The following is a 25,797-nucleotide window of genomic DNA, read 5'->3' on the forward strand; positions in this document are numbered from 1 at the left end:
CAAAGTATTGAGAAACTTTTGTTATTGACCAAATACTTATTTTCCACCATAATTTGCAAATAAATTCATAAAAAATCCTACAATGTGATTTTCTGGAATTTCTTTTCTCATTTTGTCTGTCATAGTTGACATGTACCTATGATGAGAATTACAGGCCTCTCTCATCTTTTTAAGTGGGAGAACTTGCACAATTGGTGGCTGACTAAAAACTTTTTTCCCCCACTGTATCTCCTAAACTGACCCCTCAGACCTCCTCACCTCATCTCCTAAACTGACCCCCTCAGACCTCCTCACCTTATCTCCTAAACTGACCCCTCAGACCTCCTCACCTTATCTCCTAAACTGACCCCTCAGACCTCCTCACCTTATCTCCTAAACTGACCCCCTCAGACCTCCTCACCTTATCTCCTAAACTGACCCCTCAGACCTCCTCACCTTATCTCCTAAACTGACCCCTCAGACCTCCTCACCTCATCTCCTAAACTGACCCCCTCAGACCTCCTCACCTTATCTCCTAAACTGACCCCCTCAGACCTCCTCACCTTATCTCCTAAACTGACCCCTCAGACCTCCTCACCTCATCTCCTAAACTGACCCCTCAGACCTCCTCACCTCATCTCCTAAACTGACCCCTCAGACCTCCTCACCTTATCTCCTAAACTGACCCCCTCAGACCTCCTCACATTATCTCCTAAACTGACCCCTCAGACCTCCTCACCTTATCTCCTAAACTGACCCCTCAGACCTCCTCACCTTATCTCCTAAACTGACCCCTCAGACGTCATCACCTCATCTCCTAAACTGACCCCTCAGACCTCCTCACCTCATCTCCTAAACTGAACCCCTCAGACCTCCTCACCTTATCTCCTAAACTGACCCCTCAGACCTCCTCACCTTATCTCCTAAACTGACCCCTCAGACGTCATCACATTATCTCCTAAACTGACCCCTCAGACGTCATCACCTTATCTCCTAAACTGACCCCTCAGACCTCCTCACCTCATCTCCTAAACTGACCCCTCAGACCTCCTCACCTTATCTCCTAAACTGACCCCTCAGACCTCCTCACCTTATCTCCTAAACTGACCCCTCAGACCTCCTCACCTTATCTCCTAAACTGACCCCTCAGACCTCCTCACCTCATCTCCTAAACTGACCCCCTCAGACCTCCTCACCTTATCTCCTAAACTGACCCCCTCAGACCTCCTCACCTTATCTCCTAAACTGACCCCTCAGACCTCCTCACCTCATCTCCTAAACTGACCCCTCAGACCTCCTCACCTCATCTCCTAAACTGACCCCTCAGACCTCCTCACCTCATCTCCTAAACTGACCCCCTCAGACCTCCTCACCTTATCTCCTAAACTGACCCCCTCAGACCTCCTCACGTTATCTCTTAAACTGACCCCTCAGACCTCCTCACCTTATCTCCTAAACTGACCCCTCAGACCTCCTCACCTTATCTCCTAAACTGACCCCTCAGACGTCATCACATTATCTCCTAAACTGACCCCTCAGACGTCATCACCTTATCTCCTAAACTGACCCCTCAGACCTCCTCACCTCATCTCCTAAACTGACCCCCTCAGACCTCCTCACCTCATCTCCTAAACTGACCCCCTCAGACCTCCTCACCTCATCTCCTAAACTGACCCCCTCAGACCTCCTCACCTTATCTCCTAAACTGACCCCCTCAGACCTCCTCACCTTATCTCCTAAACTGACCCCTCAGACCTCCTCACCTCATCTCCTAAACTGACCCCTCAGACCTCCTCACCTCATCTCCTAAACTGACCCCTCAGACCTCCTCACCTTATCTCCTAAACTGACCCCTCAGACCTTTTCCACCAATGAGTTTTGAGAAGGAGGCGGAGAGAGGATGCAAGGAATGGAGGAGAGATTAATTGAGAAAGAGCCAGCCCAGTAAAAGCCTACCTTTTTTGGTTTTGGACACATTTGAGCCCAATGTTATTGTGTTGGGTTGCTCATCCTTTTAGAGTTAATTTAACCCTGTAAAACCTCATTAATTTAACCCTGTAAAACCTCATTAATTTAACCCTGTAAAACCTCATTAATTTAACCCTATAAAACAATCATTTTAGAGTTAATTTAACCCTGTAAAACCATCATTTTAGAGTTAATTTAACCCTGTAAAACCTCATTAATTTAACCCTGTAAAACCTCAGCATGTTAGTTAATTTAACCCTGTAAAACCTCTGCATGTTAGTTAATTTAACCCTGTAAAACCTCTGCATGTTAGTTAATTTAACCCTGTAAAACCTCTGCGTGTTAGTTAATATAACCCTGTAAAACCTCTGCGTGTTAGTTAATTTAACCCTGTAAAACCATCATTTTAGAGTTAATTTAACCCTGTAAAACCTCTGCATGTTAGTTAATTTACCCCTGTAAAACCATCATTTTAGAGTTAATTTAACCCGGTAAAACCTCTGCGTGTTAGTTAATTTAACCCTGTAAAACCTCTGCGTGTTAGTTCATTTAACCCTGTAAAACCTCTGCGTGTTAGTTCATTTAACCCTGTAAAACCTCTGCGTGTTAGTTCATTTAACCCTGTAATACCTCTGCGTAATAATTAATTTAACCCTGTAAAACCTCAGCGTGTTAGTTAATTTAGTTAATTTAACCCTGTAAAACCTCAGCGTGTTAGTTAATTTAACCCTGTAAAACCTCTGCGTGTTAGTTAATTTAACCCTGTAAAACCTCTGCGTGTTAGTTAATTTAACCCTGTAAAACCTCTGCGTGTTAGTTAATTTAACCCTGTAAAACCTCTGCGTGTTAGTTAATTTAACCCTGTAAAACCTCTGCGTGTTAGTTAATTTAACCCGGTAAAACCTCTGCGTGTTAGTTAATTTAACCCGGTAAAACCTCAGCGTGTTAGTTAATTTAACCCTGTAAAACCTCTGCGTGTTAGTTAATTTAACCCTGTAAAACCTCTGCGTGTTAGTTAATTTAACCCTGTAAAACCTCTGCGTGTTAGTTAATTTAACCCTGTAAAACCTCTGCGTGTTAGTTAATTTAACCCCGTAAAACCTCTGCGTGTTAGTTAATTTAACCCCGTAAAACCTCTGCGTGTTAGTTCATTTAACCCTGTAAAACCTCTGCGTGTTAGTTCATTTAACCCTGTAAAACCTCAGCGTGTTAGTTAATTTAACCCTGTAAAACCATCATTTTAGAGTTAATTTAACCCTGTAAAACCTCTGCGTGTTAGTTCATTTAACCCTGTAATACCTCTGCGTAATAATTAATTTAACCCTGTAAAACCTCAGCGTGTTAGTTAATTTAGTTAATTTAACCCTGTAAAACCTCAGCGTGTTAGTTAATTTAACCCTGTAAAACCTCTGCGTGTTAGTTAATTTAACCCTGTAAAACCTCTGCGTGTTAGTTAATTTAACCCTGTAAAACCTCTGCGTGTTAGTTAATTTAACCCTGTAAAACCTCTGCGTGTTAGTTAATTTAACCCTGTAAAACCTCTGCGTGTTAGTTAATTTAACCCGGTAAAACCTCTGCGTGTTAGTTAATTTAACCCGGTAAAACCTCAGCGTGTTAGTTAATTTAACCCTGTAAAACCTCTGCGTGTTAGTTAATTTAACCCTGTAAAACCTCTGCGTGTTAGTTAATTTAACCCTGTAAAACCTCTGCGTGTTAGTTAATTTAACCCTGTAAAACCTCTGCGTGTTAGTTAATTTAACCCCGTAAAACCTCTGCGTGTTAGTTAATTTAACCCCGTAAAACCTCTGCGTGTTAGTTCATTTAACCCTGTAAAACCTCTGCGTGTTAGTTCATTTAACCCTGTAAAACCTCAGCGTGTTAGTTAATTTAACCCTGTAAAACCATCATTTTAGAGTTAATTTAACCCTGTAAAACCTCTGCGTGTTAGTTCATTTAACCCTGTAATACCTCTGCGTAATAATTAATTTAACCCTGTAAAACCTCAGCGTGTTAGTTAATTTAGTTAATTTAACCCTGTAAAACCTCAGCGTGTTAGTTAATTTAACCCTGTAAAACCTCTGCGTGTTAGTTAATTTAACCCTGTAAAACCTCTGCGTGTTAGTTAATTTAACCCTGTAAAACCTCTGCGTGTTAGTTAATTTAACCCTGTAAAACCTCTGCGTGTTAGTTAATTTAACCCTGTAAAACCTCTGCGTGTTAGTTAATTTAACCCGGTAAAACCTCTGCGTGTTAGTTAATTTAACCCGGTAAAACCTCAGCGTGTTAGTTAATTTAACCCTGTAAAACCTCTGCGTGTTAGTTAATTTAACCCTGTAAAACCTCTGCGTGTTAGTTAATTTAACCCTGTAAAACCTCTGCGTGTTAGTTAATTTAACCCTGTAAAACCTCTGCGTGTTAGTTAATTTAACCCCGTAAAACCTCTGCGTGTTAGTTAATTTAACCCCGTAAAACCTCTGCGTGTTAGTTCATTTAACCCTGTAAAACCTCTGCGTGTTAGTTCATTTAACCCTGTAAAACCTCAGCGTGTTAGTTAATTTAACCCTGTAAAACCATCATTTTAGAGTTAATTTAACCCTGTAAAACCTCTGCGTGTTAGTTAATTTAACCCTGTAAAACCTCAGCGTGTTAGTTAATTTAACCCTATAAAACCTCTGCGTGTTAGTTCATTTAACCCTGTAAAACCTCTGCGTGTTAGTTCATTTAACCCGGTAAAACCTCTGCGTGTTAGTTAATTTAACCCTGTAAAACCTCTGCGTGTTAGTTCATTTAACCCGGTAAAACCTCTGCGTGTTAGTTCATTTAACCCGGTAAAACCTCTGCGTGTTAGTTAATTTAACCCCGTAAAACCTCTGCGTGTTAGTTAATTTAACCCTGTAAAACCTCTGCGTGTTAGTTCATTTAACCCTGTAAAACCTCAGCGTGTTAGTTAATTTAACCCTGTAAAACCATCATTTTAGAGTTAATTTAACCCTGTAAAACCTCTGCGTGTTAGTTAATTTAACCCTGTAAAACCTCTGCGTGTTAGTTAATTTAACCCTATAAAACCTCTGCGTGTTAGTTCATTTAACCCTGTAAAACCTCTGCGTGTTAGTTCATTTAACCCGGTAAAACCTCTGCGTGTTAGTTCATTTAACCCTGTAAAACCTCTGCGTGTTAGTTCATTTAACCCGGTAAAACCTCTGCGTGTTAGTTCATTTAACCCGGTAAAACCTCTGCGTGTTAGTTCATTTAACCCGGTAAAACCTCTGCGTGTTAGTTCATTTAACCCGGTAAAACCTCTGCGTGTTAGTTCATTTAACCCGGTAAAACCTCTGCGTGTTAGTTAATTTAACCCTGTAAAACCTCTGCGTGTTAGTTAATTTAACCCTGTAAAACCTCTGCGTGTTAGTTAATTTAACCCTGTAAAACCTCTGCGTGTTAGTTAATTTAACCCTGTAAAACCTCAGCGTGTTAGTTAATTTAACCCTGTAAAACCTCAGCGTGTTAGTTAATTTAACCCTGTAAAACCTCTGCGTGTTAGTTAATTTAACCCTGTAAAACCTCTGCGTGTTAGTTCATTTAACCCTGTAAAACCTCTGCGTGTTAGTTAATTTAACCCTGTAAAACCTCTGCGTGTTAGTTAATTTAACCCTGTAAAACCTCTGCGTGTTAGTTCATTTAACCCTGTAAAACCTCTGCGTGTTAGTTCATTTAACCCTGTAAAACCTCAGCGTGTTAGTTCATTTAACCCTGTAAAACCTCTGCGTGTTAGTTCATTTAACCCGGTAAAACCTCTGCGTGTTAGTTCATTTAACCCGGTAAAACCTCTGCGTGTTAGTTCATTTAACCCGGTAAAACCTCTGCGTGTTAGTTCATTTAACCCGGTAAAACCTCTGCGTGTTAGTTCATTTAACCCTGTAAAACCTCTGCGTGTTAGTTAATTTAACCCTGTAAAACCTCTGCGTGTTAGTTAATTTAACCCTGTAAAACCTCTGCGTGTTAGTTAATTTAACCCTGTAAAACCTCTGCGTGTTAGTTCATTTAACCCTGTAAAACCTCTGCGTGTTAGTTCATTTAACCCAGTAAAACCTCTGCGTGTTAGTTCATTTAACCCTGTAAAACCTCTGCGTGTTAGTTCATTTAACCCGGTAAAACCTCTGCGTGTTAGTTCATTTAACCCGGTAAAACCTCTGCGTGTTAGTTCATTTAACCCGGTAAAACCTCTGCGTGTTAGTTCATTTAACCCTGTAAAACCTCAGCGTGTTAGTTAATTTAACCCGGTAAAACCTCTGCGTGTTAGTTCATTTAACCCGGTAAAACCTCTGCGTGTTAGTTCATTTAACCCTGTAAAACCTCTGCGTGTTAGTTAATTTAACCCTGTAAAACCTCTGCGTGTTAGTTCATTTAACCCTGTAAAACCTCTGCGTGTTAGTTCATTTAACCCTGTAAAACCTCTGCGTGTTAGATAATTTAACCCTGTAAAACCTCTGCGTGTTAGTTAATTTAACCCTGTAAAACCTCTGCGTGTTAGTTAATTTAACCCCGTAAAACCTCTGCGTGTTAGTTAATTTAACCCCGTAAAACCTCTGCGTGTTAGTTAATTTAACCCTGTAAAACCTCTGCGTGTTAGTTCATTTAACCCTGTAAAACCTCAGCGTGTTAGTTAATTTAACCCTGTAAAACCATCATTTTAGAGTTAATTTAACCCTGTAAAACCTCTGCGTGTTAGTTAATTTAACCCTGTAAAACCTCAGCGTGTTAGTTAATTTAACCCTATAAAACCTCTGCGTGTTAGTTCATTTAACCCTGTAAAACCTCTGCGTGTTAGTTCATTTAACCCGGTAAAACCTCTGCGTGTTAGTTAATTTAACCCTGTAAAACCTCTGCGTGTTAGTTCATTTAACCCGGTAAAACCTCTGCGTGTTAGTTCATTTAACCCGGTAAAACCTCTGCGTGTTAGTTAATTTAACCCCGTAAAACCTCTGCGTGTTAGTTAATTTAACCCTGTAAAACCTCTGCGTGTTAGTTCATTTAACCCTGTAAAACCTCAGCGTGTTAGTTAATTTAACCCTGTAAAACCATCATTTTAGAGTTAATTTAACCCTGTAAAACCTCTGCGTGTTAGTTAATTTAACCCTGTAAAACCTCAGCGTGTTAGTTAATTTAACCCTATAAAACCTCTGCGTGTTAGTTCATTTAACCCTGTAAAACCTCTGCGTGTTAGTTCATTTAACCCGGTAAAACCTCTGCGTGTTAGTTCATTTAACCCTGTAAAACCTCTGCGTGTTAGTTCATTTAACCCGGTAAAACCTCTGCGTGTTAGTTCATTTAACCCGGTAAAACCTCTGCGTGTTAGTTCATTTAACCCGGTAAAACCTCTGCGTGTTAGTTCATTTAACCCGGTAAAACCTCTGCGTGTTAGTTCATTTAACCCGGTAAAACCTCTGCGTGTTAGTTCATTTAACCCTGTAAAACCTCTGCGTGTTAGTTAATTTAACCCTGTAAAACCTCTGCGTGTTAGTTAATTTAACCCTGTAAAACCTCTGCGTGTTAGTTAATTTAACCCTGTAAAACCTCTGCGTGTTAGTTAATTTAACCCTGTAAAACCTCAGCGTGTTAGTTAATTTAACCCTGTAAAACCTCAGCGTGTTAGTTAATTTAACCCTGTAAAACCTCTGCGTGTTAGTTAATTTAACCCTGTAAAACCTCTGCGTGTTAGTTCATTTAACCCTGTAAAACCTCTGCGTGTTAGTTAATTTAACCCTGTAAAACCTCTGCGTGTTAGTTAATTTAACCCTGTAAAACCTCTGCGTGTTAGTTCATTTAACCCTGTAAAACCTCTGCGTGTTAGTTAATTTAACCCTGTAAAACCTCAGCGTGTTAGTTCATTTAACCCTGTAAAACCTCTGCGTGTTAGTTCATTTAACCCGGTAAAACCTCTGCGTGTTAGTTCATTTAACCCGGTAAAACCTCTGCGTGTTAGTTCATTTAACCCGGTAAAACCTCTGCGTGTTAGTTCATTTAACCCGGTAAAACCTCTGCGTGTTAGTTCATTTAACCCTGTAAAACCTCTGCGTGTTAGTTAATTTAACCCTGTAAAACCTCTGCGTGTTAGTTAATTTAACCCTGTAAAACCTCTGCGTGTTAGTTAATTTAACCCTGTAAAACCTCTGCGTGTTAGTTAATTTAACCCTGTAAAACCTCTGCGTGTTAGTTCATTTAACCCTGTAAAACCTCTGCGTGTTAGTTAATTTAACCCTGTAAAACCTCTGCGTGTTAGTTAATTTAACCCTGTAAAACCTCTGCGTGTTAGTTAATTTAACCCTGTAAAACCTCTGCGTGTTAGTTCATTTAACCCTGTAAAACCTCTGCGTGTTAGTTCATTTAACCCTGTAAAACCTCTGCGTGTTAGTTAATTTAACCCCGTAAAACCTCTGCGTGTTAGTTAATTTAACCCCGTAAAACCTCTGCGTGTTAGTTAATTTAACCCTGTAAAACCTCTGCGTGTTAGTTCATTTAACCCTGTAAAACCTCAGCGTGTTAGTTAATTTAACCCTGTAAAACCATCATTTTAGAGTTAATTTAACCCTGTAAAACCTCTGCGTGTTAGTTAATTTAACCCGGTAAAACCTCTGCGTGTTAGTTCATTTAACCCGGTAAAACCTCTGCGTGTTAGTTCATTTAACCCGGTAAAACCTCTGCGTGTTAGTTCATTTAACCCGGTAAAACCTCTGCGTATTAGTTCATTTAACCCTGTAAAACCTCAGCGTGTTAGTTCATTTAACCCGGTAAAACCTCTGCGTGTTAGTTCATTTAACCTGGTAAAACCTCTGCGTGTTAGTTCATTTAACCCTGTAAAACCTCTGCGTGTTAGTTCATTTAACCCTGTAAAACCTCTGCGTGTTAGTTAATTTAACCCTGTAAAACCTCTGCGTGTTAGTTAATTTAACCCTGTAAAACCTCTGCGTTTTAGTTAATTTAACCCTGTAAAACCTCTGCGTGTTTTTTCTCTTTTGACATTTTTTTCACTTCACATCCTCTCTTCTCCCCCTTCCTCAGGAGGACACAGCGACCTCTGACCTCACCACAGGTGCGTCTCCCGTCCCCAAACCTCGCCGCGGACGCCCCCCCAAGGTCACACCCTCCCCTCTGGCCAATGAGAAGGAAGGAGGGGCAGGCAAAGGCAGGAAGAGGGCGGCACCAGCCCAGGACTCCGCCCCCTCGGGGGAGCCAAACTCCATCAAGATGCCTAAAGCTGAGGATGTGACACAGATACTAGACCTGCAGAGGTGAGGGGGAGGGGGGAGAGAGAGGGGGAGGGGGGAGAGAGAATGAGAGGAGCAAGGGAGGGTAGCGTAAGATAATATATTTGTCACATCTGTAGTCCCACCTTTCAGTGTTTTCTTGTTGAGTCAGTCAGTCAGTCGGGTGCCTTACCTTTCACTACAGGTGGCTCCCCCTGAGCAGAGAGAGATAGACAGAGAGACGCAGACCTGGAGAGAGAGAGAGCTAGACAGAGAGAGACAGAGAGACGCAGACCTGGAGAGAGAGAGAGAGATGGACAGAGAGACGCAGACCTGGAGAGAGAGAGAGAGATGGACAGAGAGACGCAGACCTGGAGAGAGAGAGAGAGATGGACAGAGAGACGCAGACCTGGAGAGCGAGAGATGGACAAAGAGACGCAGACCTGGAGAGAGAGAGATGGACAGAGAGACGCAGACCTGGAGAGAGAGAGAGAGAGAGAGATGGACAGAGAGACGCAGACCTGGAGAGAGAGAGAGATGGACAGAGAGACGCAGACCTGGAGAGAGAGAGAGCTAGACAGACAGACGCAGACCTGGAGAGAGAGAGAGATGGACAGAGAGACGCAGACCTGGAGAGAGAGAGAGATGGACAGAGAGACGCAGACCTGGAGAGAGAGAGAGAGATGGACAGAGACGCAGACCTGGAGAGAGAGAGAGAGACAGAGAGACGCAGACCTGGAGAGAGAGAGATGGACAGAGAGACGCAGACCTGGAGAGAGAGAGAGAGACATGGACAGAGAGACGCAGACCTGGAGAGAGAGAGAGAGAGAGAGAGAGATGGACAGAGAGACGCATACCTGGAGAGAGAGAGAGAGAGAGCTATACAGAGACACAGACCTGGAGAGAGAGAGAGACAGAGAGACGCAGACCTGGAGAGAGAGATGGACAGAGACGCAGACCTGGAGAGAGAGATGGACAGAGACGCAGACCTGGAGAGAGAGAGATGGATAGAGAGACGCAGACCTGGAGAGAGAGAGAGAGCTAGTCAGAGACGCAGACCTGGAGAGAGAGATGGACAGAGAGACACAGACCTGGAGAGAGAGAGACAGAGATGGACAGAGAGACACAGACCTGGAGAGAGAGAGAGAGAGATGGACAGAGACGCAGACCTAGAGAGAGAGATGGACAGAGAGGCGCAGACCTGGAGAGAGAGAGATGGACAGAGAGATGCAGACCTGGAGAGAGAGAGAGATGGACAGAGAGACGCAGACCTGGAGAGAGAGAGAGATGGACAGAGAGACGTAGACCTGGAGAGAGAGAGAGCTAGACAGAGACGCAGACCTGGAGAGAGAGAGAGCTAGACAGAGAGACGCAGACCTGGAGAGAAAGAGAGCTAGACAGAGAGACGCAGACCTGGAGAGAAAGAGACCTAGACAGAGAGACGCAGACCTGGAGAGAGAGAGAGATGGACAGAGACGCAGACCTGGAGAGAGAGAGATGGACAGAGAGACGCAGACCTGGAGAGAGAGAGAGATGGACAGAGAGACACAGACCTGGAGAGAGAGAGAGAGAGATGGACAGAGACGCAGACCTAGAGAGAGAGATGGACAGAGAGGCGCAGACCTGGAGAGAGAGAGATGGACAGAGAGACGCAGACCTGGAGAGAGAGAGAGAGAGATGGACAGAGAGACGCAGACCTGGAGAGAGAGAGATGGACAGAGAGACGCAGACCTGGAGAGAGAGAGAGAGAGATGGACAGAGAGACGCAGACCTGGAGAGAGAGAGAGATGGACAGAGAGACGTAGACCTGGAGAGAGAGAGAGCTAGACAGAGACGCAGACCTGGAGAGAGAGAGAGCTAGACAGAGAGACGCAGACCTGGAGAGAAAGAGAGCTAGACAGAGAGACGCAGACCTGGAGAGAAAGAGAGCTAGACAGAGAGACGCAGACCTGGAGAGAGAGAGAGAGATGGACAGAGACGCAGACCTGGAGAGAGAGAGATGGACAGAGAGACGCAGACCTGGAGAGAGAGAGAGATGGACAGACCTGGAGAGAGAGAGAGATGGACAGAGAGACGCAGACCTGGAGAGAGAGAGAGAGATGGACAGAGAGACGCAGACCTGAAGAGAGAGAGAGAGATGGACAGAGAGACGCAGACCTGGAGAGAGAGAGAGAGAGAGAGATGGACAGAGAGAGAGAGAGAGATGGACAGAGAGACGCAGACCTGGAGAGCGAGAGAGAGAGATGGACAGAGAGACGCAGACCTGGAGAGAGAGAGAGAGATGGACAGAGAGACGCAGACCTGGAGAGAGAGAGAGAGAGATGGACAGAGAGACGCAGACCTGGAGAGAGAGAGAGATGGACAGAGAGATGCAGACCTGGAGAGAGAGAGATGGACAGAGACACAGACCTGGAGAGAGAGCTAGACATAGAGACGCAGACCTGGAGAGAGAGAGATGGACAGAGACGCAGACCTGGAGAGAGAGAGATGGACAGAGAGACACAGACCTGGAGAGAGAGAGAGCTAGACAGAGAGACGCAGACCTGGAGAGAGAGAGAGCTAGACAGAGAGACGCAGACCTGGAGAGAGAGAGATGGACAGAGACACAGACCTGGAGAGAGAGCTAGACATAGAGACGCAGACCTGGAGAGAGAGAGATGGACAGAGAGACGCAGACCTGGAGAGAGAGAGAGAGAGAGAGAGCTAGACAGAGAGACGCAGACCTGGAGAGCGAGAGATGGACAGAGAGACGCAGACCTGGAGAGTGAGAGAGAGATGGACAGAGAGACGCAGACCTGGAGAGAGAGAGATGGACAGAGAGACGCAGACCTGGAGAGAGAGAGAGAGCTAGACAGAGAGACGCAGACCTGGAGAGCGAGAGAGAGATGGACAGAGAGACGCAGACCTGGAGAGAGAGAGAGAGATGGACAGAGAGACGCAGACCTGGAGAGAGAGAGAGAGAGAGATGGACAGAGAGACGCAGACCTGGAGAGCGAGAGAGAGAGATGGACAGAGAGACGCAGACCTGGAGAGAGAGAGAGAGATGGACAGAGAGACGCAGACCTGGAGAGAGAGAGAGAGCTAGACAGAGAGACGCAGACCTGGAGAGAGAGAGAGCTGGACAGAGACGCAGACCTGGAGAGAGAGAGATGGACAGAGACACAGACCTGGAGAGAGAGCTAGACAGAGAGACGCAGACCTGGAGAGAGAGAGATGGACAGAGACGCAGACCTGGAGAGAGAGACACAGACCTGGAGAGAGAGAGAGCTAGACAGAGAGACGCAGACCTGGAGAGAGAGAGATGGACAGAGAGACGCAGACCTGGAGAGAGAGAGAGAGAGAGAGAGAGCTAGACAGAGAGACGCAGACCTGGAGAGCGAGAGATGGACAGAGAGACGCAGACCTGGAGAGAGAGAGAGAGAGATGGACAGAGAGACGCAGACCTGGAGAGAGAGAGATGGACAGAGAGACGCAGACCTGGAGAGAGAGAGAGAGCTAGACAGAGAGACGCAGACCTGAAGAGCGAGAGATGGACAGAGAGACGCAGACCTGGAGAGAGAGAGAGAGAGAGATGGACAGAGAGAGACAGACCTGGAGAGAGAGAGAGAGAGACTCATAAGTCTGTTTGGTTTCTACCCTTCCACTACTCATAATCAGACCTGGAGAGAGAGAGAGAGATGGACAGAGAGAGACAGACCTGGAGAGAGAGAGATGGACAGAGAGAGACAGACCTGGAGAGAGAGAGAGAGATGGACAGAGAGAGACAGACCTGGAGAGAGAGAGATGGACAGAGAGAGACAGACCTGGAGAGAGAGGGACAGACCTGGAGAGAGAGAGATGGACAGAGAGAGACCGACCAGGAGAGAGAGGGAGAGATGGACAGAGAGAGACAAACCTGGAGAGAGAGGGAGAGATGGACAGAGAGACACAGACCTGGAGAGAGAGAGAGAGATGGACAGAGAGAGACAGACCTGGAGAGAGAGAGATGGACAGAGAGAGACAGACCTGGAGAGAGAGGGAGAGATGGACAGAGAGAGACAGACCTGGAGAGAGAGAGATGGACAGAGAGAGACAGACCTGGAGAGAGAGAGAGAGATGGACAGAGAGAGACAGACCTGGAGAGAGAGAGATGGACAGAGAGAGACAGACCTGGAGAGAGAGAGAGAGAGAGATGGACAGAGAGAGACAGACCTGGAGAGAGAGATGGACAGAGAGAGACAGACCTGGAGAGAGAGAGAGATGGACAGAGAGAGACAGACCTGGAGAGAGAGAGAGATGGACAGAGAGAGACAGAGCTGGAGAGAGAGAGAGAGATGGACAGAGAGAGACAGAGCTGGAGAGAGAGGGAGAGATGGACAGAGAGAGACAGACCTGGAGAGAGGGAGAGATGGACAGAGAGAGACAGACCTGGAGAGAGAGAGAGCGAGAGATGGACAGAGAGAGACAGACCTGGAGAGAGAGAGATGGACAGAGAGAGACAGACCTGGAGAGAGAGAGATGGACAGAGAGAGACAGACCTGGAGAGAGAGAGATGGACAGAGACACAGACCTGGAGAGAGAGAGAGATGGACAGAGAGAGACAGACCTGGAGAGAGAGAGAGAGATGGACAGAGAGACGCAGACCTGGAGAGAGAGAGATGGACAGAGACACAGACCTGGAGAGAGAGCTAGACATAGAGACGCAGACCTGGAGAGAGAGAGATGGACAGAGAGACGCAGACCTGGAGAGAGAGAGAGAGAGAGAGAGCTAGACAGAGAGACGCAGACCTGGAGAGCGAGAGATGGACAGAGAGACGCAGACCTGGAGAGTGAGAGAGAGATGGACAGAGAGACGCAGACCTGGAGAGAGAGAGATGGACAGAGAGACGCAGACCTGGAGAGAGAGAGAGAGCTAGACAGAGAGACGCAGACCTGGAGAGCGAGAGAGAGATGGACAGAGAGACGCAGACCTGGAGAGAGAGAGAGAGATGGACAGAGAGACGCAGACCTGGAGAGAGAGAGAGAGAGAGATGGACAGAGAGACGCAGACCTGGAGAGCGAGAGAGAGAGATGGACAGAGAGACGCAGACCTGGAGAGAGAGAGAGAGATGGACAGAGAGACGCAGACCTGGAGAGAGAGAGAGAGCTAGACAGAGAGACGCAGACCTGGAGAGAGAGAGAGCTGGACAGAGACGCAGACCTGGAGAGAGAGAGATGGACAGAGACACAGACCTGGAGAGAGAGCTAGACAGAGAGACGCAGACCTGGAGAGAGAGAGATGGACAGAGACGCAGACCTGGAGAGAGAGACACAGACCTGGAGAGAGAGAGAGCTAGACAGAGAGACGCAGACCTGGAGAGAGAGAGATGGACAGAGAGACGCAGACCTGGAGAGAGAGAGAGAGAGAGAGAGAGCTAGACAGAGAGACGCAGACCTGGAGAGCGAGAGATGGACAGAGAGACGCAGACCTGGAGAGAGAGAGAGAGAGATGGACAGAGAGACGCAGACCTGGAGAGAGAGAGATGGACAGAGAGACGCAGACCTGGAGAGAGAGAGAGAGCTAGACAGAGAGACGCAGACCTGAAGAGCGAGAGATGGACAGAGAGACGCAGACCTGGAGAGAGAGAGAGAGAGAGATGGACAGAGAGAGACAGACCTGGAGAGAGAGAGAGAGAGACTCATAAGTCTGTTTGGTTTCTACCCTTCCACTACTCATAATCAGACCTGGAGAGAGAGAGAGAGATGGACAGAGAGAGACAGACCTGGAGAGAGAGAGATGGACAGAGAGAGACAGACCTGGAGAGAGAGAGAGAGATGGACAGAGAGAGACAGACCTGGAGAGAGAGAGATGGACAGAGAGAGACAGACCTGGAGAGAGAGGGACAGACCTGGAGAGAGAGAGATGGACAGAGAGAGACCGACCAGGAGAGAGAGGGAGAGATGGACAGAGAGAGACAAACCTGGAGAGAGAGGGAGAGATGGACAGAGAGACACAGACCTGGAGAGAGAGAGAGAGATGGACAGAGAGAGACAGACCTGGAGAGAGAGAGATGGACAGAGAGAGACAGACCTGGAGAGAGAGTGAGAGATGGACAGAGAGAGACAGACCTGGAGAGAGAGAGATGGACAGAGAGAGACAGACCTGGAGAGAGAGAGAGAGATGGACAGAGAGAGACAGACCTGGAGAGAGAGAGATGGACAGAGAGAGACAGACCTGGAGAGAGAGAGAGAGAGAGATGGACAGAGAGAGACAGACCTGGAGAGAGAGATGGACAGAGAGAGACAGACCTGGAGAGAGAGAGAGATGGACAGAGAGAGACAGACCTGGAGAGAGAGAGAGATGGACAGAGAGAGACAGAGCTGGAGAGAGAGAGAGAGATGGACAGAGAGAGACAGAGCTGGAGAGAGAGGGAGAGATGGACAGAGAGAGACAGACCTGGAGAGAGGGAGAGATGGACAGAGAGAGACAGACCTGGAGAGAGAGAGAGCGAGAGATGGACAGAGAGAGACAGACCTGGAGAGAGAGAGATGGACAGAGAGAGACAGACCTGGAGAGAGAGAGATGGACAGAGAGAGACAGACCTGGAGAGAGAGAGATGGACAGAGACACAGACCTGGAGAGAGAGAGAGATGGACAGAGAGAGACAGACCTGGAGAGAGAGAGAGAGATGGACAGAGAGAGACAGACCTGGAGAGAGAGAGATGGACAGAGAGAGACAGACCTGGAGAGAGAGAGAGATGGACAGAGAGACGCAGACCTGGAGAGAGAGAGATGGACAGAGAGAGACAGACCTGGAGAGAGAGAGAGAGATGGACAGAGAGAGACAGACCTGGAGAGAGAGAGAGAGATGGACAGAGAGAGACAGACCTGGAGAGAGAGAGAGAGATGGACAGAGAGAGACAGACCTGGAGAGAGAGAGAGATGGACAGAGAGAGACAGACCTGGAGAGAGAGAGAGAGAGAGAGACTCATAAGTTTGTTTGGTTTCTACCCTTCCACTACTCATAATCATGTGTCCACGTAGCCTTTCTATGACATGTAATAGGAACAGCAAGGTCATTTACAGTTTGGATATTAAAATGCTGAAATGCCACAGTAATCCTTACCCAAAAAAAATAGCTGTTTGCTGCTTAACGTTTAACATTTTGGAACGTTCATTCAACTGAAATTGTTACTAAGGGAACCATTGTTGAACTCACCTCGGGTCCAGGTGGCGAGAGGAAAACTCCCAAGGCCACTGGTCAACAACGTACTGGGACCGCTGGAGAGCTGCAGGGTGCAGGCTTTCCTTCCAGCCCTGTGCTAACACATAATCTGATTCAACTAATGAAGCAAGGGCTTGATGGTGTGTTTAGTGCTGGGTTGCAACAAAACCCTGCAAGCGCTCCAGTGGAACCAGGGTTGGAGTAGACGTTATAGTATGATTCAGCAGAGCAAATAGTGTAGAAACATGAGGTTCGTTTTTAAATACAGATTTCAGCTAAAGAAATTAAACTGTCCATTTTTGTTTTGTTTGTTTATATAGAAGAATAGGTGGTCTGTGAGGGTACCGTGTGTGTGTGTGTGTGTGTGTGTGTGTGTGTACCGTGTGTGTGTGTACCGTGTGTGTGTACCGTGTGTGTGTACTGTGTGTGTGTGTGTACCATGTGTGTGTGTGTGTGTACCGTGTATGTATCGGGCAAGTCTCTGACATGATCCTCTCCTCTTGTTTCAGGTAAAGCGAAAATCACTGCAGCCCAGATCAAGACTGTAGAGAAACACTCTCTCCTCTCTAACCCTGTAAAGCTCTTCTGGCCTCCCTCCCTCCCTCCCTCTCTCCCTCTCTCCCTCCCTCACCACTGACTCTTCTAGGAGGATAGGAATGCCTTGTAGTCCTGATTTGCAGCTCGTAATATCTGAAACGTTGTTTTTCCCCTTCTTTTGTGTTCGTTGCTCTGCTTCCTTTTTGTGGAGCCGTTTTTTGTTTTTAAAAAGAAATATTTCCAAACCGTTTTTAATCTGGTTTTTGATGACAAACAAGTTGTTGCTTATTAAATTCCCCCCAGGATATCTCGCCTCGTCTCCTGTCTTCTGGCTTCTTCCTCCTCCCTACTGGCCCTTCCTCTCTCTCGGTTTCTCTACCATCAGTGTGTTTATTTTATATAGTTTTTTAAAAACTTGGCTATTATTGTACTTGAGTCATATATACTGTAGGTTTTGCTGTCTGACAACCACATACAGTTATTTTACCACACTTGTTAAAGGAATAGGGAGGGAAGGAGATGCAGGGGTTAACTGATGAACAGACAAATAGACAAACCTTACTTATTGCTTTCCTTCAGATATTTTTAGTAGTTGGAACATTGAGAACTTTGAAATTAAAAATTTGTATTGAATTTAAGTCTGGTTGGTTCCTCCATCAATTACTGTAGAAGGGAGGGGGGGGTTGGTCTTCAGTTTTTTAATGTTGCAGCATCTTTTACACATTTCAAATGAAAAGTGCCGTTAGAGCTCCCAGCTGATCTGTGTTCGCTTGCTCTCCCCTGGCTTTCCAATGGAGATTGATTCTATCCACATTCCACTTATCACGCCTTAGGGTAAATGTTTCTTCTTGCTTGTGTTGAATAAAGGAAGTATTTTAAAACAACTTCAGAATCTCACCAACAGACCTGAAATTCAAATGTTTTAACAGTTTAGAGCTGTTAAATTAAAATAAAAAAATTAAAAGGTATTTCTCCTCTTTTACACCTTTTTTCAAGTTTTTAGATTTTAGTCAGTGAAAGCGTTCTATTCTGCCTCGATAAATTACCACCTTGTCGAATTGGGAATGATTCCAGACATAGTTTTTGGTTTTCATTGTAGATGTTTCAGGATGGTTTTCACATGGGCATATTTCATTTTTACGCAGAAAATAAAATGCTTTTAGCTGTAACGCTATGCAGCGGTTTCTTCGGACCAACAGAATTCCACTTGTCCGTCAAGAGTTGCTGATTCTCCTCCCTTCAGTTTGCGCATCAATTCATGCACCTTGGTAGGAAGCAAGGTAGCGGCTGTTCTCCCTTCACACCCCAGAGCAGACGACTACAGGCGGTGGAATGGTGGGCCGCAGGTGGCCTAGCGGTTAAGAGCTCTGGCCCAGTAAGTCATTTTAAAGGTCGCTGGTTCGAGACAAATGTATTTGATAGTTGGTGAATTTTACAAAACCACAGATTGAGCCTTAACAGGTATAAACGTATTAAACAAATGAAAAAAATAACATTTCGATTTTCCAGGTTGTTGTTTTTTTTAATCAAAGTAACGTGACATTCACAATAAATAATCATGCGATTGTACGCCGGCCACACCCGGGTTAAAATATCATTTCAAACCCTTTATCTGTGTTAGATTGAGCTTGCCTGGCTTCATGAGCCAATGAAATACTCTCAACCTCACCCCATCTGCCACTCCAGAGCAAACGCTGAAAGTATTTTGAAAGATTTCAAATAGTATCTGAACCCAGGTCCGACGGGCTGCTTCCTTCAGAAAACAAAATCAAAAACTGATAACTCCAGAGATGCAACAACTCTGGCTGCGTTTTTAAAATAATGGCACCCTATCCCCTTTATAGTGCACTACTTTTGACCAGAACCCTGTGGGGGTAGTAAGCACTGCACGACAGAGTAGGGGACTTTCTTCTGCTTCGCGGTCATCATCGTGCAATACTTGAGGCGTAACAGCGAAAAGAGGGGGGGAAGTCTTTTTGTGTCCTTTTTCTTACAAAATATAGATTCCAGACGTCGGTGGTTTGCTCTGCTGATGAAGAGGAGTATCTTCCTTGTCGAGAAAAGAGACTATGTACACAGGATTGATCTGGGAATGCGGAGTGTGAGAGGGGAGATGGATAGAATTGGGAAGAAGGCTTTGCCACCGGCCACGCCCTCAATCAGGCTGGGCCAATTTAAATGCAGAAACCAGGAAGTCGCTTCAACGAGCCAATCTGGACATTCGGACGAACTCCCTGATAACTCATTGGTCGGGCCAACCAAAATAGTTTTTTACAATATCCAGTAAGAATAAAGTATTTCCCCATTTTATTTGTAAAATGTACAGACTAATATCTATTTACAGATAACTCCTTGTCTGTCGGTGTGTGTGTTCTCTCAGCCGGTAAGCTCCACCAGGTAACAGTGGTTCAATGTTGTGCTTCTTAAAGAGGGAAGGTAGGAGTTCATCAAGAACAGATGAGAAGCAGCAAAATAAAGGGATTGTTTGGGCCCAGGAATATATTGAGGGAGAGAAGAGGGGTGAGTTGAAAAGATACTAGGTAGTGTATTGGACTGGACGGGGGGGAGGCGGGGGGTGAAACTGTACGACATCTCCCCTAGGAAAAAGGCTCAGTTTGGGGGGTGTGGGTAAAAGGCATCGGAGGGCACCACAAGGAGAAGGGCGATGAGGTCCGAGGGGTTTCTTGCTGGGTCTCAGTTGTTAAGAAGTAGTTCTGTTGCCGTCTCCACGTCCCAGGATTTAGAAGACAAGGCCGCTATTACTGCATTCTGTCAGGAGAGAGAGAGGAGAGTTAGACACCACACATCATTCTGTCAGGAGAGAGAGAGCAGAGTTAAGACACCACACATCATTCTGTCAGGAGAGAGAGAGAGCAGAGTTAACACACCACACATCATTCTGTCAGGAGAGAGAGAGCAGAGTTAGACACCACACATCATTCTGTCAGGAGAGAGAGAGCAGAGTTAAGACACCACACATCATTCTGTCAGGAGAGAGAGAGGAGAGTTAGACACCACACATCATTCTGTCAGGAGAGAGAGAACAGAGTTAGACACCACACATCATTCTGTCAGGAGAGAGAGAGAGGAGAGTTAGACACCACACATCATTCTGTCAGGAGAGAGAGAGGAGAGTTAGACACCACACAGCATTCTGTCAGGAGAACAGAGTTAAGACACCACACATCATTCTGTCAGGAGAGAGAGAGCAGAGTTAGACACCACACATCATTCTGTCAGGAGAGAGAGAGCAGAGTTAAGACACCACACATCATTCTGTCAGGAGAGAGAGCAGAGTTAAGACACCACACATCATTCTGTCAGGAGAGAGAGAGCAGAGTTAAGACACCACACATCATTCTGTCAGGAGAGAGAGCAGAGTTAGACACCACACATCATTCTGTCAGGAGAGAGAGAGAGCAGAGTTAGACACCACACATCATTCTGTCAGGAGAGAGAGGAGAGTTAGACACCACACAGCATTCTGTCAGGAGAGAGAGCAGAGTTAGACACCACACATCATTCTGTCAGGAGAGAGCAGAGTTAAGACACCACACATCATTCTGTCAGGAGAGAGAGCAGAGTTAAGACACCACACATCATTCTGTCAGGAGAGAGCAGAGTTAGACACCACACATCATTCTGTCAGGAGAGAGAGCAGAGTTAGACACCACACATCATTCTGTCAGGAGAGAGAGAGAGCAGAGTTAGACACCACACAGCATTCTGTCAGGAGAGAGAGAGGAGAGTTAGACACCACACATCATTCTGTCAGGAGAGAGAGAGCAGAGTTAAGACACCACACATCATTCTGTCAGGAGAGAGAGAGGAGAGTTAAGACACCACACATCATTCTGTCAGGAGAGAGAGAGAGCAGAGTTAGACACCACACATCATTCTGTCAGGAGAGAGAGAGCAGAGTTAGACACCACACATCATTCTGTCAGGAGAGAGAGAGCAGAGTTAGACACCACACATCATTCTGTCAGGAGACAGAGAGCAGAGTTAGACACCACACATCATTCTGTCAGGAGAGAGAGAGCAGAGTTAGACACCACACATCATTCTGTCAGGAGAGAGAGAGAGAGAGCAGAGTTAGACACCACACATCATTCTGTCAGGAGAGAGAGAGCAGAGTTAGACACCACACATCATTCTGTCAGGAGAGAGAGAGGAGAGTTAGACACCACACATCATTCTGTCAGGAGAGAGAGAGCAGAGTTAAGACACCACACATCATTCTGTCAGGAGAGAGAGAGCAGAGTAAGACACCACACATCATTCTGTCAGGAGAGAGCAGAGTTAGACACCACACATCATTCTGTCAGGAGAGAGAGCAGAGTTAGACACCACACATCATTCTGTCAGGAGAGAGAGCAGAGTTAGACACCACACATCATTCTGTCAGGAGAGAGAGAGCAGAGTTAGACACCACACATCATTCTGTCAGGAGAGAGCAGAGTTAGACACCACACATCATTCTGTCAGGAGAGAGAGCAGAGTTAGACACCACACATCATTCTGTCAGGAGAGAGAGAGCAGAGTAAGACACCACACATCATTCTGTCAGGAGAGAGAGAGCAGAGTTAGACACCACACATCATTCTGTCAGGAGAGAGCAGAGTTAGACACCACACATCATTCTGTCAGGAGAGAGAGAGAGCAGAGTTAGACACCACACATCATTCTGTCAGGAGAGAGAGAGAGCAGAGTTAGACACCACACATCATTCTGTCAGGAGAGAGAGAGGAGAGTTAACACACGTGACAGACTGTGTATGGTGTGTCTGCCCTACCTTATCGAAGCCCATGGCAGTGAGTTTGTCTATCTTCCTTGTGTATTCTGGACCGGGTACAGGGGCTCCACCGTAGTAATGACCCCATAACCGGGCTGTCTGCGTAAACATCTCTGGGTTCTGCTTATACTGGATGGGAATAAAGACATTTACAGAATGACTTCAAGGAGAAACACATTTACAGAATGGCATCAAGGAGAAACACATATACAGAATGGCATCAAGGAGAAACACATATACAGAATGGCATCAAGGAGAAACACATATACAGAATGGCATCAAGGAGAAACACATATACAGAATGGCATCAAGGAGAAACACATATACAGAATGGCATCAAGGAGAAACACATTTACAGAATGGCATCAAGGAGAAACACATATACAGAATGGCATCAAGGAGAAACACATATACAGAATGGCATCAAGGAGAAACACATATACAGAATGGCATCAAGGAGAAACACATATACAGAACGGCATCAAGGAGAAACACATATACAGAATGGCTTCAAGGAGAAACACATATACAGAACGGCATCAAGGAGAAACACATATACAGAATGGCATCAAGGAGAAACACATATACAGAATGGCATCAAGGAGAAACATTTACAGAATGGCATCAAGGAGAAACACATATACAGAATGGCATCAAGGAGAAACACATATACAGAATGGCATCAAGGAGAAACACATATACAGAATGGCTTCAAGGAGAAACACATATACAGAACGGCATCAAGGAGAAACACATATACAGAATGGCATCAAGGAGAAACACATATACAGAACGGCTTCAAGGAGAAACACATATACAGAACGGCTTCAAGGAGAAACACATATACAGAATGGCTTCAAGGAGAAACACATATACAGAATGGCTTCAAGGAGAAACACATATACAGAATGGCTTCAAGGAGAAACACATATACAGAATGGCGTCAAGGAGAAACACATTTACAGAATGGCTTCAAGGAGATACACATATACAGAATGGCTTCAAGGAGAAACACATATACAGAATGGCATTACATTTACGTCATTTAGCAGACGCTCTTATCCAGAGCGACTTACAGTTTAGTGAGTGCATACATTTTCACACTGGCCCCCCCCGTGGGAATCGAACCCACAACCCTGGCGTTACAAACGCCATGCTCTACCAACCGAGCTACACAGGGGCCATCAAGAGGAAACACTTGACACTAACAGACAGACAGACACATCAGTCACACTCCATAGTTGATAAAGATCTGACACACCAAGACAGATTCACACCCAGGTACCTGGTTGGCCACTACTGCATCCTGCGGGTCGTCTGGTTCAGCTGCTGCCAGAAGAGCCTGGAGAGACAACAGCACCGTCCTCAGGGTCATCGCTGCTGCCCTGGGGGATGGACAGACAGAGGAGGAGACGAGTTAAAGAGAGAGAGAGACAACAGCACCGTCCTCAGGGTCATCGCTGCTGCCCTGGGGGATGGACAGACAAGAGGAGGAGACGAGTTAGAGAGAGAGAGGGACAACAGCACCGTCCTCAGGGTCATCGCTGCTGCCCTGGGGGGTGGACAGACAGAGGAGGAGACGAGTTAAAGAGAGAGAGAGACAACAGCACCGTCCTTAGGGTCATCGCTGCTGCCCTGGGGGGGGGTGGACAGACAGAGGAGGAGACGAGTTAAAGAGAGAGAGACAACAGCACCGTCCTTAGGGTCATCGCTGCTGCCCTGGGGGGTTGGACAGACAGAGGAGGAGACGAGTTAAAGAGAGAGAGGGGAGGAGCTGTACTGTTCTCAGGTAGGGAGAGAGGAGGAGTTAGAGGGAAAGGGGGGAGGAGTTAGTGAGGAGAGATAACAGTACTGTTCTCAGTCGTTGCTGCTGCCCTGGAAGAGAGAGAGAGAGGAGCGAGAGATTGACAGGAAGAGAGGGAGAGAGAGGAGCGAGAGATTGACAGGAAGAGAGAGAGAGAGAGGAGCGAGAGATTGACAGGAAGAGAGGGAGAGAGATTGACAGGAAGAGAGAGGAGCGAGAGATTGACAGGAAGAGAGAGAGAGAGAGGAGCGAGAGATTGACAAGAAGAGAGAGGAGCGAGAGCTTGACAGGAAGAGAGAGAGAGAGAGAGAGAGAGGAGCGAGAGATTGACAGGAAGAGGGAGAGAGGAGCGAGAGATTGAGAGGGAGAGAGGAGCGAGAGATTGACAGGAAGAGAGAGAGAGGAGCGAGAGATTGACAGGAAGAGAGGGAGAGAGGAGCGAGAGATTGACAGGAAGAGAGAGAGAGAGAGGAGCGAGAGATTGACAGGAAGAGAGAGAGAGAGGAGCGAGAGATTGACAGGAAGAGAGGGAGAGAGGAGCGAGAGATTGACAGGAAGAGAGAGAGAGAGAGGAGCGAGAGATTGAGAGAGAGAGAGAGGAGCGAGAGATTGACAGGGAGAGAGAGAGAGAGGAGCGAGAGCTTGACAGGAAGAGAGGGAGAGAGAGAGGAGGCAGGTAAATATGTGTGACTCACCACTGGTCTTTGAGGATGTCCAGACAGATGGCTCCTGTTACTGAGCTGATGTTGGGGTGCCAGATCTTAGTGATGAACCTCACCTGGGGAGAGGGGACAGAGAGAGGGGTGTGTTAAACAGTACGGTACCACCATAGTGGGGTAGTAAAGCCCTTCTGTTTCAGGAATAAAGGTTATCTGGTGGAAAAGGCCATGTGAGTTGTCAGAATGCCCTGCATGCCTTGGGACTGTTAAAGGGATGCGTTTCTTACCTTGGGACTGTTAAAGGGATGCGTTTCTTACCTTGGGAGGGTTAAAGGGATGTGTTTCTTACCTTGGGAGGGTTAAAGGGATACGTTTCTGGGATTTTGATTTCCAGTTGAAATCTGCCACCTTAAAAAGGGAGAAAACAAAACAGTGCATATATGATCAGTATAGGCCTGTGTGTGTGTGTGTGTGTGTGTGTGTGTGTGTGTGTCACCTTCGTACGGCGTGTCAGGTGGTCCTGCTATCTCTCCTCTCAGCTCTGTGAAGTTTTCATCGACCAGATCCACCTTGATCTGGTTTTTACTTGTCTGTCAGAGAGAGAGAGAGAGAGAGGGATGGATGAAGAGAGATTGTGGTTCCCTTGACCCTTATCCATTGATAATCCACCAGACACCATAACAAACAGTTGTAGTAGTAGTCCACTGTTTGCCCCAGTGCTTCCCTTTCATATTGAAATAGGACATGGGGGGGATCCACATTTCATTTAGCTAGCTAAATAAGCTAAACGTCTCTCATGATGTGCTATAGAAGAACTGACAGCAGTCTAGCTAGCTAGCTACAGGGTCCAAAACGTCCTAAATGTCTTCAAAGCGAAGACACTTAGCTAGTTATTACATAGTGAGAGGGATGCACCTAGGCAGCTGTCAAACTAGCTAACAAGCTAGCTACTCTGTATTAGCTAACAAGACAAGTTGCCAACTCAGGTAGTTAGCTAACGTCAACAAGAAAAGGAAAAGCCGCACACTCTAGGAGCTCAGATGCAATCATTTAATATCTTAATAAACAAACGTTTCGACAGACAAGCTGTCTTCATCAGGGTATAAGTTCGCTAACGTCACCTACAAAAAACGTCAACACAGGAAAAAAAACTATTTTTAGCATTTGACAACTATTTGGGCTGACACTCGGGAAGTTTGGCGTTAGGGCTTTTTGTTTTGGCTATCTGTCCCAAGGCCCTGTCCCTTTGCTAACTCCGCGATATTACCTGATCTGTGTCGCCGACACCCTTTTACCTCTCACCGGGCATACTGTCGCACAATCACCGATAAAAGTTCCACTGATAGGGGCCTCGCTTTTTTTTGCTGCATCAAGAAACGCAGACTGGCTAACTCGCAAGCTAACGTTAGCTAGCTGACAATACCTTGCGTGACAACTTGCAAAATAAACAACCACAATTTCAATTTTAACCCGGTAAAAAAAAAAAGCATAACTATTTGCCATAAGCAACCGTAAATAGTCATACGGGATATTTATCAAACCTCTTCGCTTTTCAGAACTTCTTTGAACTCCCGTTTGATCCTTTGGACCGCTATATTCGCCATGGCTCTGCCGTCTCCCTCCTTCC

The 25,797-nt window shown here is 46.1% G+C and overlaps 2 protein-coding genes across 3 annotated transcripts in view; one reads left to right on the plus strand and one right to left on the minus strand.

Annotated features, from left to right (window-relative positions):
• LOC311125434 (sister chromatid cohesion protein PDS5 homolog A-like) overlaps window positions 1–17,219 on the plus strand; it is a 33,589-nt gene extending 16,370 nt beyond the window's left edge. For both annotated transcript variants that reach the window (XM_084199479.1, XM_084199480.1), the window contains exons 10-11: window positions 9,007–9,236; window positions 16,885–17,219. In XM_084199479.1, coding sequence (XP_084055605.1) covers window positions 9,007–9,236; window positions 16,885–16,888 — 234 coding nt within the window. In that variant the 3' untranslated portion in view covers window positions 16,889–17,219. The remainder of the gene's footprint in view (window positions 1–9,006; window positions 9,237–16,884) is intronic.
• A 1,188-nt stretch (window positions 17,220–18,407) lies between these two features.
• Window positions 18,408–25,795, minus strand: LOC311125432 (ubiquitin-conjugating enzyme E2 K-like). The gene is made up of 7 exons (XM_084199475.1): window positions 25,712–25,795; window positions 24,667–24,760; window positions 24,520–24,578; window positions 24,207–24,289; window positions 22,993–23,092; window positions 21,708–21,836; window positions 18,408–19,681 (listed from the first exon to the last, which is right to left on the minus strand). Exons 1-7 carry the CDS (start codon window positions 25,772–25,774, stop codon window positions 19,607–19,609), a joined length of 603 nt encoding a protein of 200 aa, XP_084055601.1. The 5' UTR covers window positions 25,775–25,795; the 3' UTR covers window positions 18,408–19,606.
• Between the last annotated feature and the right edge of the window lie 2 nt (window positions 25,796–25,797).

This window comes from Coregonus lavaretus, assembly GCF_964263955.1.
Source record: "Coregonus lavaretus genome assembly, contig: HAP1_SCAFFOLD_3333, whole genome shotgun sequence".
In the NCBI taxonomy this organism is placed as follows: domain Eukaryota; kingdom Metazoa; phylum Chordata; class Actinopteri; order Salmoniformes; family Salmonidae; genus Coregonus; species Coregonus lavaretus.